The sequence below is a fragment of the Clarias gariepinus genome, chromosome 5, assembly GCF_024256425.1.
Source record: "Clarias gariepinus isolate MV-2021 ecotype Netherlands chromosome 5, CGAR_prim_01v2, whole genome shotgun sequence".
Lineage (NCBI taxonomy): Eukaryota > Metazoa > Chordata > Actinopteri > Siluriformes > Clariidae > Clarias > Clarias gariepinus.
Window position 1 is genome coordinate 19665470 of NC_071104.1, and position 15510 is coordinate 19680979.

The 15510-nt window shown below is 35.6% G+C and overlaps 1 protein-coding gene across 1 annotated transcript; it reads left to right on the forward strand.

Annotated features, from left to right (window-relative positions):
* The first annotated feature begins 345 nt into the window (after window positions 1-345).
* Window positions 346-11866, forward strand: stam2 (signal transducing adaptor molecule (SH3 domain and ITAM motif) 2). Its single transcript, XM_053497088.1, has 14 exons — window positions 346-558; window positions 2732-2816; window positions 3026-3101; window positions 4373-4468; window positions 4567-4713; window positions 5468-5531; window positions 5701-5893; window positions 6065-6159; window positions 6253-6335; window positions 6467-6554; window positions 6697-6751; window positions 6839-6995; window positions 10533-10684; window positions 10825-11866. The coding sequence occupies exons 1-14, from the start codon at window positions 519-521 to the stop codon at window positions 11006-11008; spliced, it is 1515 nt and encodes a 504-aa protein (XP_053353063.1). The 5' UTR covers window positions 346-518; the 3' UTR covers window positions 11009-11866.
* The last annotated feature ends 3644 nt before the right edge of the window (window positions 11867-15510 follow it).

A 15510-nucleotide genomic window follows, 5' to 3' on the forward strand; every position in this document is an offset into this window, starting at 1 on the left:
TATTTATTGTATTTATAAACATAATACAAAACAAAAGACGTTAAAAATAAACGTGTAATTTAATATCCAAATAATTCAGCAAAACGCCCCAACAGTCACAACAATGTTTTTTTTTATTGTTGTTGTGAGAAATAAACGACAATACATATGGCATACGCTAGGTGGCAGTATATACAGCGAAACAGTTATAAGGCTTTATTATTCATGCCTGTTTAAAATATCAGCAACGCCCTTAAGGGGGAAAAACGAATTAAAAGCGGACCGTCACATATTTAATAAGAGCATATAAAATAATCTCGATTACTACGTTTTTTTGTGTTAAGCATGAATAGTGAGTGTGTCTTTTGTTTTCAGGCAGTTTATGAGGACAGCTAGTTAAGTTGACGGAAGAGCAAGTGTTGAAAGTGCATCTAGAATTTAATGGATGACAGAAATTCTACCTAAATTGTGTTAGCTTTTGAGTGGTAACGATTAAAACACGGTATAAGGAAGGTGTTTCGACGGAAAACAGAATCAAAATGCCGTTGTTTGGGCAAAACCCTTTCGACCAGGATGTTGGTGAGTGGGAATGTCTGGTCTGTGTGTTAGCTTAGCTCAGTATTGAGTTAGCCTGCTAACTGAATTAGCAAGCTGCCGAGCGCTTAGTGACAGTTTCTCGAAAAAATGAGGAATTCGACTCTTAAAGCTCACAGAAATGTATTTGAGTTATTATATTAAAATATAATTAACGCTGTTATTCAGAGATAAATCGCTGCCAGTGCTTTGACACAACATGGCGTATGTCATATCCGCATACCAGCTGTGGTCCTGTGCCTCAGACAGAACAAACACACATCCTTTAATATTCATCTTACATTGGTTTTATTGCCTTAATTAAGACAGTTGTTGTGTATGCTTTTACGCGTTGTAGTATTAGTAGTAACGTTTTAAAAATGTATTTAAAAATATAGATTGTTTTTCCTGTTAAGTAACTTGTTGCTTTGTCACTCAGTTGCTGGTTAAATCCTGTTTCTGTTAACAGGCAGATTATGAACTAACGTTAACTATTTTTGTGTTTATATTGTAAAATATAAAATACTCAACTGCTCTAAATAGGTAAATAAGTAAGTAAGTAAATAAATAAATAAATAAGGCCCCAACCAGCAGTGCTCATGTTATCTCAAGGTATAAGGGCTGAGCTAATAATTAATTATTTACAGACCGTAACTTTGTGACGTCATCACGAGCCGGCCGGTCTAACAGATCACTCTGTTCACTTCTGTAATGTTACTTCTGTAAAATCTCTACTACATCTTATAGTTTCCGGGCCTGATATCTAAATAGACTGTTTTCGTAAGGTTATAAAGTCATGGGCAATAATAATAACTTAGGATTTCCTGTTAGGGTTTATCTTATTCATTTATCATATATAGTTTAGTCTTTTGTTATCAGAATACTGTATGTTTTTTCATACTTGGCTGGTTAAGTCTTTTTTTTATTTATTTATTTATTTATTATTAATTAACTTTTGTTGCAAATTTAATTAAACAGTTTGTGTTGATCACAGATGCAGAGGAATCAGGGTCTTATTTCTTTGGCTGATTTTTCTGCTAAATTCAAATTTTATTTGTCACATACACAGTCATACACAGTACGAAATGCTAATAATAAACCTCAATATTTCTAATTTATATTTTCTAGTAAAAACCAGTCTGAATTTAATTCCTAAAATTCTAGCTTAGTGTCCTTTTTTTATGTTTTGTTTGTGTATTCGGGGAGATACATGTCACAGTGAAATGGTTATAGGTCTCATCAGTTTAAATTGCGATAATCAGATATCAGCTAAAATGACTATGTGAAAAGTACAGCCATCCAAATATATATAAAAACACCTGCATTCAAATTTAAAATTGCATTGAATGTTATTAAGGGGTGCACATCTATAATTGTGTAATTTTCAGAAATCTTCTTAACTGATACTTGGACATGTTAACAATAATGTTTTAGTCAAATACCAGATACATGCTTCCTTGTCAGGAAACAATTCTACGTACCGGCACAGTCCAGTGTTTCCTCTTACACTACACTGATTTATTTATGGCCACAAATAACCAAAGTTTTAACTTAAACGTCCATATATTAGTTTTACTATGTATTTTTTTGTTTGTTTTTTAATTGTTTATGATTTAATTTTATTGTGCGCAGAGTACACATACGATCATTTATTCTGTCAAACATTTGGTTTTCATAAAGTGTCTTAGAACTGTTCAGAGCAGTGTTTTCTGTGACAAATACATATACGTTTATGTGTGAGGTTTGCTGATGAATGAACTATTTGTTTTAGCAAGGGCGTTTTCTTTACAGCACCTGTGATGTTGTCTGTTAGTAAACCTTTAAAAATTAGTGGAAAATTATATATTTTTTTATGCTCAGGTGGTTATGAATATTAATGGTAACTAAGAATGTGCTAATAGTGCAGGCTTAAAGGTAATACAAAAATTTTATTTAATGAAAAAAAAAAATAATAATTTACCTTGTGTAAAAATAAATTGAAAATGATGTTTCCAGTGACCGAGAACTTAATTAACTTCTAGTTTGCAAATGCTGATTAATTTTGACTATCCTTTATTTTAAAACTTTTTTGCAATCTTTTTTCATTAATGCGGTAACGTACAAGCTATTCAGATGTCCTGTTTTGACAAATTGTGTCTAAATACCTTGTGTATTTAATTGATTATTTTTGTGTTTCTAGAAAAAGTAACTAACGAAAACAACACAACAGAAGACTGGAGCCTCATTATGGATATCTGCGACCGAGTTGGGACAACTCCTAATGGGTAAGGAAAAGTGTAACCGACAAAATTTGTCACACCATGAAACTAAAACAAATCTTTAATCCATTTTTTGTTTGTTCTTTATATTTACTTTTTGTTAAGAATTTTTACTTTAGTGTCGGACTTTATCATAGTCCATTTTTTGTCACTGTACAGTACAATATTCATCTGTGACTTTTAAGTATTTTATTTAATTTATATTTTCTTTCTAGAGCAAAGGATTGTCTCAGGTCAATCATGAAGAGAGTCAACCATAAGGTTCCTCATGTGGCCATGCAAGCACTGACAGTGAGTACAATATTTATTTATTGGGAACTAACTGAAGGACCCATCTGTGACGGGAATAGAGATTGTAGTAATAGTTAAAAGGGTAAAGCTAAAAATAAGCTGATCAGCTTTAATGTATAGTAATCAGTGAAATTGTTATTTCAGGTTGAAGCCTACAAATATGTCTGTTTGTCTTTCTGTCAGCCAAACTCTCTCTCTCTCTCTCTCTCTCTCTATATATATATATATATATATATATATATATATATATATATATATATACACACACACACACACACACGTGCACACAAATAAATAATAGAAATGAAGGTTGAGTATCTTATGCCTTGTTTGTAAAAAGATGAACTTCTTTTGTAGTCAGCCAAATTTTCGGTAATCAAAGAGGGAATCACAGATGGGCAAATCGAAAAATTAGATCGGATACAGATTTTTGTTTTAACACTCCAGCTTGTTGAAATTCACTTATAAAACATTATCTCTGTTATTTCAACTGTCAAAATTAACTAATCCCAGTAAAAATATTCTGTTTAGATTTTGTAAATAATATCTCTTTGATATTAGGCCTACCAGTGTAGGTGGCAAAGTAGCCTTCTCCTATATGGTCCATGTTCGTGGGAACAATGCTTAGTGTGCGGTCCCTGATTAAATAAACAAATTGGTGTAGGTGTTTGTTTACATTGAGTAAATACCATATTAGTAGCTTATTGTAAAGTAGATTATTAAGTCTGGCACATAACTGGTCATAACATTGCTTTTACTGATCAGTGATTTTACTTATGGTGCAGGAAGATGGTCCAGCTAGTTTTTTATTTATATAGATTTTATATATTTTATATTTATACAGATTACACAACTTCAGTTTCTAACATTATCACAGTGGTGGTGGGCTCCCCCCATTTTGTGGATTTATAGCTGTACTGCAGAGCACTGGAAGTGGCAGTGATCAATGTCTGACCACTCAATCTGAGTCACTGTGCTGTCGCAGCCTGCAAAGATGTAATTTTTTTTACTTTATTTTAAGCCTTCCTTTACTTCTTCCTGAAATGAAATTAGCTGGATCTTATTGCCATAGGTTTTCCATTCAATTATAAGTTTAAATAATTACCAATATTTTTAGAATATTTAAAATTGACTAGGTACAAAAAAAAACTTCCAGTTCATAAAGTAATACTTTTTAATTTTATGTACAAGTTTACACCTGTAAATCTTTCCATAAATATGCTATATATTAATATATTAATTCTTTCCCTTTATAATTCTTCCCACTTTAGTTGCTTGGTGCTTGCGTTGCAAACAGTGGAAAAATCTTCCATCTAGAAATCTGCTCCAGAGATTTTGCCAGCGAAGTACGAACTGTCTTGAACAAAGTAAGGCATTGGTTTCTCTCTGCATTTTATTGCTACTAATTTAAAAGTTAAATTTGTGTGCAGTAAATTTAGACCATTTTGCTCTTGTCCAATCTCAGGTGCACCCTAAAGTGTGTGAGAAGCTCAAAGGCATGATGGTGGATTGGGCTGAGGAGTTCCAGAAAGATCCACAACTCAGCCTCATTGGTGCCACCATCAAATCTCTGAAGGAAGAAGGAGTAACTTTCCCCTCCTCAGGTTTAAAGGTGCTTATCTACATCCTCACTGAAGGCAGCATTCAGCATTTTTTTTAGTACCTATCAAAATCATTTCTGATTTTCAAACATCACCATTTTTGTAACATATAATCATTTAATCTGATCAAAATTATTAAAAATTTATGTTTCACACCTCCTTAGTCTTAGAGCTTTTATAGCACTTTCCGCGATTTGATCTTGATATAGAAACACTTTTATTCGGGTCCGCTTTGCAGAAGTCATTAATTTTTAATTTCCTCATATAAACCATAATGGAAATACAGCAGCAGTCGTTCCACTGACAAATCTGTAACATGGGTAGAGACCGCTTTATAATATAAATTATATATAAATAATGTTAACCTTTATGTTTTTTAGAGAGCAGAAACAGTAGGTTTTGTTGACCAGTGATAAACCATGTGAGCATGACAGCTGAGAGTTTACAAAGGGATTTACTTCCACATATTTGTCATAGTGACACCACAAGGCATCTTTGTCCTCTTTCATTTTGTTGAGACATGTGGCAGACTATTACTAAGCGTCTACTGTTTCTCTGGGTTAAAGAGCACAGTGGGCATTTCCCCTTTTATTAACCGAATATCTATTGATTATACCACTGCAGCTTTGTAGAGACCATAAACATGCGAGTGCTGTAGGATTTTTGTATTGGTCATACATACTATGAACTACACTGCCATGCGCCTTTCTATTTGGTGAAATACTGTAGGTAAGCTTTTGCGTTATTGATTTTTGTTTATTGCAGACTAGCAAGTCCAGCAGCACCACGGTCACCAGCCGAGCCCCTGATGATGATGACCTGGCCAAAGGTGACATCCATGCTTGCAATTTTTATTTTAGGAGGAATATATTACTTAATTTTCAAAGACTAATATATACTTTATTGTTAAAGTTACCTGGACTTTTTGTGCATTTTACTGTTAATAATGTTGAATTATCACTGAAATGCTAAAAGGCATTGTGAATTGTTCTGTGCAGCCATTGAGCTATCCTTACAAGAGCAAAAGCAACAAGTAGAAACACGACCACTTATGGTGGCAGCTGACCCACCATTCAATACCAACGACATAAAAGATACACGAAAGGTCCGTGCTCTCTACGACTTCGAAGCAGCAGAGGACAATGAACTCACCTTTAAGGCTGGTGAGGTTGTCCTTGTCCTGGATGACAGGTATATACTTCCACACTTATTTTGACAGTTTAACATGCAAGACAAGGTGGAGAAGATAGTACCAAAAATAGTAATAAATTAAAGAAAATGAGAGAATATCCACACTATTTAAAACACACGTCATAATTAATTTCTGTTCAAACTAATTTGTACCACCTTCCTAATCAACAGTGATCCAAATTGGTGGAAAGGAGAGAATCACAGAGGCGTTGGACTGTTTCCATCTAACTTTGTCACAACTAATCTAAATGCAGATCCAGAACCAGGTAAGACACGTGCTTAAGTGTTCTAATGTAATGTTAAACGCCATAACTACTTGGACTGTTATAGTAAATCTTCATAATTGCTCTTTTCTGTAGTCACTTACGTCGAAAACACACCAGTCCCCGAGGAGCCCACAGTGGAAGCTAAAGCAGAGCCAGAACCAGTGCACATAGATGAGGTAACTTAAAAATACAGTGGTTGAGCAATATTCACCCTGTTTACTGGCATGTAAATATTTTTTAAGCAGCAAATATAATGTTAATTACTTAGATACTAATGAAATACTTTTCTGTAAATGTTTTTTTATAGGAAAAGATGGATAGAACTTTGTATTTACTTCAGAACACAGACCCGGCTGACTCTAAACCTGACAGCTCTGAGCTGATCATGTTGGAGGGTAAAATCTTAGAACTTAGTAATCTTAAAACTTACCATGTTTACTACATATGTACTTTAAGTGTTTTTTATTTTTTTTGGTTTGTTTGTTGTGTTTTTTTTTTAACTGATACTGATTTGTTCCCCCCCCCCCTCCATTGTAGCTGAATGTGCACAGATGAATCCACTAATAGATGAAAAATTACAGGAGATTGACAGGTTTGTAAAAAAAGAAAAATCAGCACAAGTCATATAGTCTATCAGAAGACCTCATATTAATGACCAATTAATTTCTGCTCTTGATAGGAAGCACTCAGAGTTGTCCGAGCTGAACGTGAAGGTACTAGAAGCCCTGGAGCTTTATAATCAATTAATGAACGAGGCTCCTATGTACTCGGCATACTCAAAGATGACAACTCCTCAGGGGACATATTCAGCTGCCCCTCCTGCTGTAGCAATGCAGGTAATGTGCACAAACACATACTGTACATCCTTACTTTACTCTTTCTCATTCTGTTCTGAATTACAGTCCATATATTTAATTGTTTTTGTCCAGAGTGACCTTCAGGTAAGGCTAATAATCAGCTGGTATAAGCTCAGAGAAGACATTCCAGTGCAATGCCAAGAGCACTAGAATTATATTATAATATAGTACAAAACAATAACAAGAAGTCCAAGAACAAGAAGTACAATGAAAAAAAAATCTGATTTTGAGATTTTACAAGACAAATAATGTATGTAGCTTATTTCATCATCAGGCGCGAGCCATGTAACAAACTTGCAGGCTATAATGAGCAGGTGGTTTGGAATGTCTGACCTAACAATGAGCATTAAGGTTTTACTGCTTACAGCCAACTAAAGAAAGAGTAGAACGTTTAATACAGTACCCTTTTTTTCCCTGAAATCATTGGAATGGCAATGCCACTTCTTTTGTATTTGCTGTACACGTGAGATATTTGAGTTTGGGATCAGACAATGAATCTGAGATGATCTTCAGAACTGTATCTTTTATTTTCTAGTGCTTACATCTAGATATGGTAAACAACTTAGACAATTGCATATCTGGTAGCCAACAGTACAGGATTTAGGTAAGCAAAAGTATAGGAACATATGCTTTAAAGTAAATTACAGAATATTTGGTTGCATATTCCTCGCTGAGTAACATCAAGCCAGTGACCAACTGGCGTCACCAGACTGTTGCATTTTTTTGTGTGATGCTTTTCCAGACTTGTACTGCATCTTCTTTCAATTGTTCTTTGTGATTTGAGTTTCTTCCTTCAGACTGCACTTCAGGAGACCTTAAGCTAGTATTCATTTAGTTTTTTGTTTTTTTTTTTCTTTCATTTTTTTATTAACTGACTTGGCTAGTCTTAAACCTTTCACGTCAACTTCCTCTGATCACGTTGTTCATTGTGTTGGCAGTGTGTTTTGGGGCATTGTTATGCTGCAAGATGAAATAAAGCTCCTTTTAATTAGATTTACAGAAAGGTTTTACAGAATGGAATTTGTTCTGCTGCTACCATAATGAATTACATCATCAATAAAGAAAAGTGAGCGTGTTTCCCTAAACAGCCATGCAAGCCATGACGTTTCCTCCATTATGCATTACAGATGAGCTAGTATGTTTCAAACCGAACACAATGCTTTCTTTCCCCACATTCTGGTAGAGGTTAATCTCAATTCCAGGATGTCTTCTGTATTTCTTTTTTTTATAATTCCAGTCAGGCCATCTGACTGATGAGTCTTATTTGACTCATACTGCTTATGAGTGGTTTGCATGTTTTGGTATCACATCTATATTTCTGCTCTCAAAGCCTACTTTAAATAGTGATGTTGCCTCAATTTTTTTTTAAAGCTCTCACCATGTTTCTATCATAAACTGCTCTCATTTTAAGTTGTTGTATTGGCTATGCTCAATCCTTATGCACTGGCTCTGATTGGTTTACTCTCAGTTCTCAGCTTTTAAATGGCTTTCTTCCCCCCATAGACAGCTCTTTGGTCCTCATGTTGGTTTACCTTTTGTAACATAAACACAGTCTTAACAGAATACAACCAGGGATCAAATGTACAGTTTAGAGATATGGATTTTTATATAGTCACAGTAATTGAACACACCAGAAAACATATGTCATGTATTCAAGTAGTTATGATTAATTGAAAAATAGATGAATTCAAACAAATGTTAAGTTTTAAATGGTTTAGATGTAAGTATTGGTTAATTAAAGATTAATTTATGAGCTGTTGTCTCATAGTCATCTTTTGGTCTTCAAAACATTTCTAAAAAAAAAAAAAAAGGAATTGGCCTTCTATCGACAAGTCATTTGGAAGCATTAGCAGCAGCTATATCACAGTGCATGCCAGAAGAGATTAGCTGTATTCCAGACCCTTTTTAATATCATAAACAAATAATCTAAAAAGAGTGAGTGTACTGGGGTTTGTGCAGGCCAGTTTGTCATCAATCGGTACCTTTACAGGTGATATTTATGAGGAGCTAATCTAATGGTAATGTTTGAATGTGTTACAGGATTAACTAGGTTGATGAGACATTTTTCATGACCTCATGTTTAAACTATTTGCCCCTGTTCTCTCATGATAGTAAGACAAGTTGATACCTGGTGTGACTGTTTATCATCTGGTGCTAAAGAACAAGTAGAGCTGGGTGTATACCAATGTCAAAGCCATATAAATGTCATATTAACGGGTGATGAGATAATGTTTGGGGAGTTCATTGATCTTTGGCAGACTTTTGTGAAAGCTGTTGTCCTAGCAACCTTCTACCAAGCCCCTCTTGAGCTATCCACAAAGATAGAATTTAGCTGCTCGTGGCTGTCTCCTTCACGTATCTGATCTTCGTCATTCTGATTTGGGCCACTTTTAAATGTCGTCTTCAATCAGATCAGGTCTTTGTTCAGTCTGAACAGTCAAATCTCAATTCATATGACTTTTACATCAATCTACCTCAACATGCGGTGCAATTTCACACTTGGAAAAATGGAGGATGTTGAGGAAAAATAATTTCACTGTTGTGACAAGGTACCAGACCTAGTTCTAGTGATACCGCAAGAGCCGGAATAATGCTCCGCCTCTTTTTTCCAAGTAAGGAGAAAGAATAGCAATAAATATAAATGGAATGTCTAATTTAAACTTTTTAGGTGTTTAGATTGATTCACGACTCAGTTTGTGGGTTAAATAACTTGCAAGAAAGCATTCAACATAAAAACTTGTTGGTAGCTGTTCAGCACCATAGTTGTGTTGGTAGCTAAAATTAATAAGAATGAGGCCATGTTTTCATTTATTTAAAACAGCTACACAATTAAAAGTTGTAAAAAACAGCAATAAAAATTAGTTGTAGGTAATACAGTTCTGCTAAAACTGTCTGCGGCACACATGCATGCACATTGTTGTGCTCTTCTACTTAAATAGCAGTGACATCACTGACATGTTTGGTGATGTTGCTGTACCAAAAAAGTACAAGCAAATTTAGAAGGCATATATTGCAACTAATTCATGTTTGAAGTGGTCTCAAAAGAAATGTCTGCCTTCGGCCATAAGGGAACCTGAGTGTAGTGCCAAAGAAAAGCTAAAGGTTTAAAGCAAAACTGAATGAAACTAAGGACACAATGTAAAGAAGGTCTCAACAAACTTGAACTCAACTCATGACCTGTTGTTACTTTGCACATGTAGGTAAGTTTAGGAGCATTAACTGTTAAGACGAATGTCAGCTATAGGTCACAACAACAAAAAAATCTGATTTGGTAAGTACATCTGATATTGGTCGGTTTTGCCTGCAGTATGAACATAACTTTGGTATTACTTAAGGTGAAACAAGGTAGACAGTTATTGGCAACTGGTTAAGAAAAGCTCTCATACTGTATGATTGAGTTAATTAGTTATCCACAAACTTTTGGCTGTATTATGTATGTGCTGTTTAGGATTTATAAGACTAACTTTATATAGTTATATTTAATTTTTTTATTTTTTTTTCTCCAACTATATTTAGGGTTACCCAGGCCAGCCCTCAGGGGTTTACATACCTAGTGGCATCCCACAAGGATACAGTTTGGGCTCAGACCAAGCTGCCCCCCTCTGCTCACTGCCCCCCACCATGAACTCTACAGCCCCCAATCAACCAGCACAGCCTCCATACATCAGGTATCTTCTTAAACATTCAACTATCTTGAAGCTTTAAATATTTGGTTAAAGTGTATCATTAGCTTAGCTAAGAATAATATTGCTAGTAAAATATCTTGTGGCATATTTTACTAAAATTCTGGTTTGCATTCTACTTGCAGCGGTTTAGGTGCAGCATATATGAACCAAGCCCTTGCTCCTGGCACTTACCCACAGATGGCTATGGACATGTCAGCTTATCAGAATGCTAATACTAATATGCCACAACCCACTTATCCAGTGGCACCTCCTCCCCATCCAGGCCAGCAACAGCAGACGGCCTATTACCAACAGCCTCTTTTGTAAATTCATATTGCTTCCTGTATGGTCATACCCTGAAATCGCCTGGTGTTGAGGATGTTTTGTGACCGGCATCCAGCTCAGCAGCAACTCACTACATACCCATTTCAAAAATGCAATTAACAGCTTTTGAAGGATGATGTCCACATATCCTCTTTTATGATCATCTTTCATTTAAATGTGCACTTGTGCATCATTCTCCTTGTCTGTTAATAAGAGTACACACCAGCTTTCACCAGCATGTGATCTTTAGCAATGATGACATACATACTTGGCCTAAGGTTAGATAAATGTAATTTATGAGACAGGTTATAGCATTCTTTAAACTCAGTACTGTTTTTGGCAGACAAATGTTTTTGAAAATTTTGCTGAAATATCATGCTGTTTTTAAGATAGCAGTTCAAGTGTCATAAAGACAAAGAACATAATGAAAATGTTCACAAGCCACCAAAATGCTGAAGTAAATAAATTTGCCATGACAGTTTGGTTAATATCCATGTTTACATAAAAGGTCTCAGCAGTGTTGAAATCAGACTGCTGTTGCATGGAGAAACGATAACAGTCAGAGACCATCACAGTAGGGTTTTGAAATCGGAGGCTTTCATGAATGGGCTTTTTAAGATTGGCTTTGATACGAAAACTAAGAGTGGGCACAGATGCAATCCCTTTATGTTAAATTCCTGAGTTTGTGTAGAAGTCCTGATTTATTATTTGAGTTATAGTAATAGCGCTTTCACTATAGTTGGATTCCTCTAATTTAACCTCTATAAAATTGCTCTGCAAAGTAATAAATCATAGTGATGCTTTAAAATGAAATTATAAATGATGCCTTATATGGCCTGTATGTGTGAAGTTTCTTTCTTGTTGTTTGTTAGACTTATAGTTGTAAAATATATTTTGGAGGACAACTGTAATGCTTTGACCAAATAATCATCATTACTTAAGGGTTTTGGAGCACTGTTGTTTTCTTTATGTTCTGTTTTGCAAGACTAATATCATATGGTATGGTATCCTTAAAATACTTAATTTTTCAAAATTTAATTTCACATTTAATATGTCAAAGAGAACTGAGCAAAACAGGGGTCTAATTTGTAGTATGATATAGAAACGAGAGAAAAACCATGTTAAGTTAATTTTCTTAACATGTCTCAATTAATGTATTGTATATTCATTGTAAAATATGTGGCTATTCTGTATTGCACCTATCTGTATGATAATATAGATCATCTACATTACCTGTATGATAATCATTTGCCAACAGATGCCTTGTTCTGTCAGGTGATGGAGGTCAAATAAGAGCATGCAATTTATGGAGTTATTTTCAGATGCTGCTGTATATCTGTAAAAACCTGTATGTTTTACGAGATTTAAATATTTAGGTAAATGTTCTTGTATAATCCTGTATACTTCTGGCAAACCCAATGTTTTATAAAATAACAGTCACTTTGCGTCCTCATTTTTAAGATAGATACCTTTTTTAACACAGTAAATTGTAATATCTTTCCAAATAAATTTGCCTTGTATTCCAAATGTTTTCACCAATGTTGCAAATACAATTGCACGTGCACACACCTTCTGGCAATATTAATAATAATTCATTTGACCATGTTTAGCTTTGATTCCAGCACACAATGTGGTTTCTAATTCATGTGGAAAATTGATTCCTCATGCTTCCAGAACTACTCTTTAACAGCTTTAGTCTTAACCCCAGATCATACCACTGCTTTATAACAAAACTTTTTTTTTCCAGAGGTTTGTACAGTGGGCCAAATGCATGATGGGTGCAAATCTGCCTCCAGCTATCTTTGCATTTTTAAAAAAAGTCTGTCCAGATGCATTATTTTAATAAGGTGTAGGACAGTTCTTAATCTGAAAATCTGAAATTAATCTTGAGATTCCAGGAATTTCAAATGTCTTTTTAGTTGTTTTCGTTGCGGGGACACAGCTGCTTAGAGTTAGCATAGTCACCTTGCACCTACAGGGTCCTACAAGGCTTGATTCCTGAGCCAGGTTCGATTCCCGTCTCGGTGTGCATAGAGTTTGCATGTTCTCCTCGTGCTTGGTGGGTTTCCTTCCTCAGTCCAAGGACATGCAGATTGGGCTAATTTGTGTTCCTAAATTGCCTGTTGTGTGTGAAGCATGTGTTTACACTGCAATGGATTGTCCCCATCTTGTGCTCTAAGTTTCCTGGGATAGGCCCTCACCACCCAGTAAATAGGATTAAGCGATGAATAAGTGTTTGTTTTCTTCTCTTGATGCAGAATATAATTTGACCATTTGGAAGTGATGATTTTTTTTTTTTGACCAGACAGAGCCCTAGTCCTGCTTAGAATTCTATTCACCAACTAACTAAGCATCTATTGAATGCAGTGATAATTACCATCATTCACATTAATGTCTTCTAAACATTTTTAAAGTAATCCAAACATTTATATAAATCAGATCTTATTTCAGTAGTCGGTATACTCACTCACTCATCTTCTATACCGCTTTTTCCTGTATTCAGGGTCACAGGGACCTGAAGCCTATCCCAGGAGGCTTAGGGCATGAGGCGGGGTACACCCTGGACAGGGTGCCAATTCAACGCCGTAGTCAGTATACTGTGCAGTGCAATTAAGAAGACTGACAGTGCTGCCTTGTTGGTGGACATGCATATGAGAATCTCCAACCGGGTGCATGACCTTTACAATTCTATATTACCCTACCAAGACATTTATTATACATAAGACGCATAGGAATACTTCAAATAGTGTTGTCCTGGGATTTCATTTCAACACCAAATCTCCACTGATCCCTGTGGTCCTACTTCTTAAAACTCAAATCGATGCAAAACCTTTAAATAATTAAAAAAAACAATTATTATGGCTGTAAGTAAGACAATCAGAAGTGGTTATGTTTGGTTTCATAGTGCTACCTCAAGTTACTATTTTTAACTAATAACATGGACTTAGTCAACAGACATAGGAAATTTAAAATGAGGTGAATAAACTATTAGATTGAGATTATGGGAATTTTGAGACCATGTAAACTCAAGGAAGTGAGAGACTTCAGACTTGCCTCTAAGGTGCTCAGGAACTTTTACTCCTGCACCATAGATAGCATCCTGATGGGAAACATCTTAACCTGGTTTGGGAACAGCACCATGCAGGACGGACGTGCTCTACCCAGGGTGGTGCATTCAGCTAAGTGCATCATCCGAACCGAGCTCCCTAACCTGCACTCGATCTACAGCAAGAGGTGCTGGACCAAGGCCAGGAAGATCGTGAAGCCACCCCAGCAATAGACTGTTCTCTCTGTTGCGGTCAGGAAAGCGATTCCGCTCTCTTAAGGCCAACACAAAGAGACTGAGGAGGAGCTCCTTCCTACAAGTGATATGGTTTCTCAACCAGATCAATTCTCAGGACTAAACAATCTCTGCATCTTTGCACATTGCCCATTTCACAGTTATAGACATTTTACAAGACTAAACCTCTCTGCATTTTTGCACACTACACAGTAATTGACACTTATGCATAGTTGTACATACCCCGGACATTCATGGTACATTGCACATTGCACATTCATGCACATTTGCACTTTTGCACAGATTATGGACATTTATAACCCATGGACATCTACACATACATGCATATTTGCACACATCCTGGCCATTTCCACTTATTTCCATTTAAAATTATCTTTATATTTTCTCTCATTGGATAGATAAGTTTTTATATTTCTTATATATTTTTTTAAGTTTTTTAGATTTTGTTATATTTATTTCTTGTTAACTGTTTATTTTTTATTTATTTTTTATTTTCTTTTACATTTTTAAGGTCTCGGGCGGTCGTTTAAGCATTTTACTAAATACTGTACTGTGTATAACTGTGTATGTGACAAATAAAATTTGAATTTAATAAATAATTTGAACTCTTTGTCATATTCCTTAAACCATTCCTGAATGGTATTTACAATCGGTCAGGAAGCATTAACCTGCTGAAAGTAGCCACTGCTATTAGTAAATACCATTGGCATGAAGGGGTGCATTTTATCTTCAACAATATTTAGGTATGTGACATATGTCCAGTAACATCTACTGTACATGAATGCCAGAACCCCAGTTTTCCCAGCAGGACATTGTGCAGACAATCCTACTTCCTCTGCTGGCTTGTCTTCTTGCCATGGCCTGGTGTCCATATAAAAACACTATTAGTAAGACCAGACCACCTGCTTCCATTGCTTCATAGTCCAGTTCTGATGCTCACATGCCCATTGAAGGCAATTTCTACGGTAGACAGGGGTCAGCATGGGCCCTGTGTCTGGAATATGGCTATGCAGCCCAATACATAACAAACTACAATGGCCGGTTAGTTCTGAAACCTTCCTATCATAGTCAGCAATAACCTTTTCAGCAATTTGTGATATAGCAGCTTTTATGTGGTAGTGGAACAGATGGCCTAGTGTCTGCTCTCCATGTGCATCATTGAGCCTTGGGCACTCATGACTCTGTCACCAGTTCACTGTTTGTC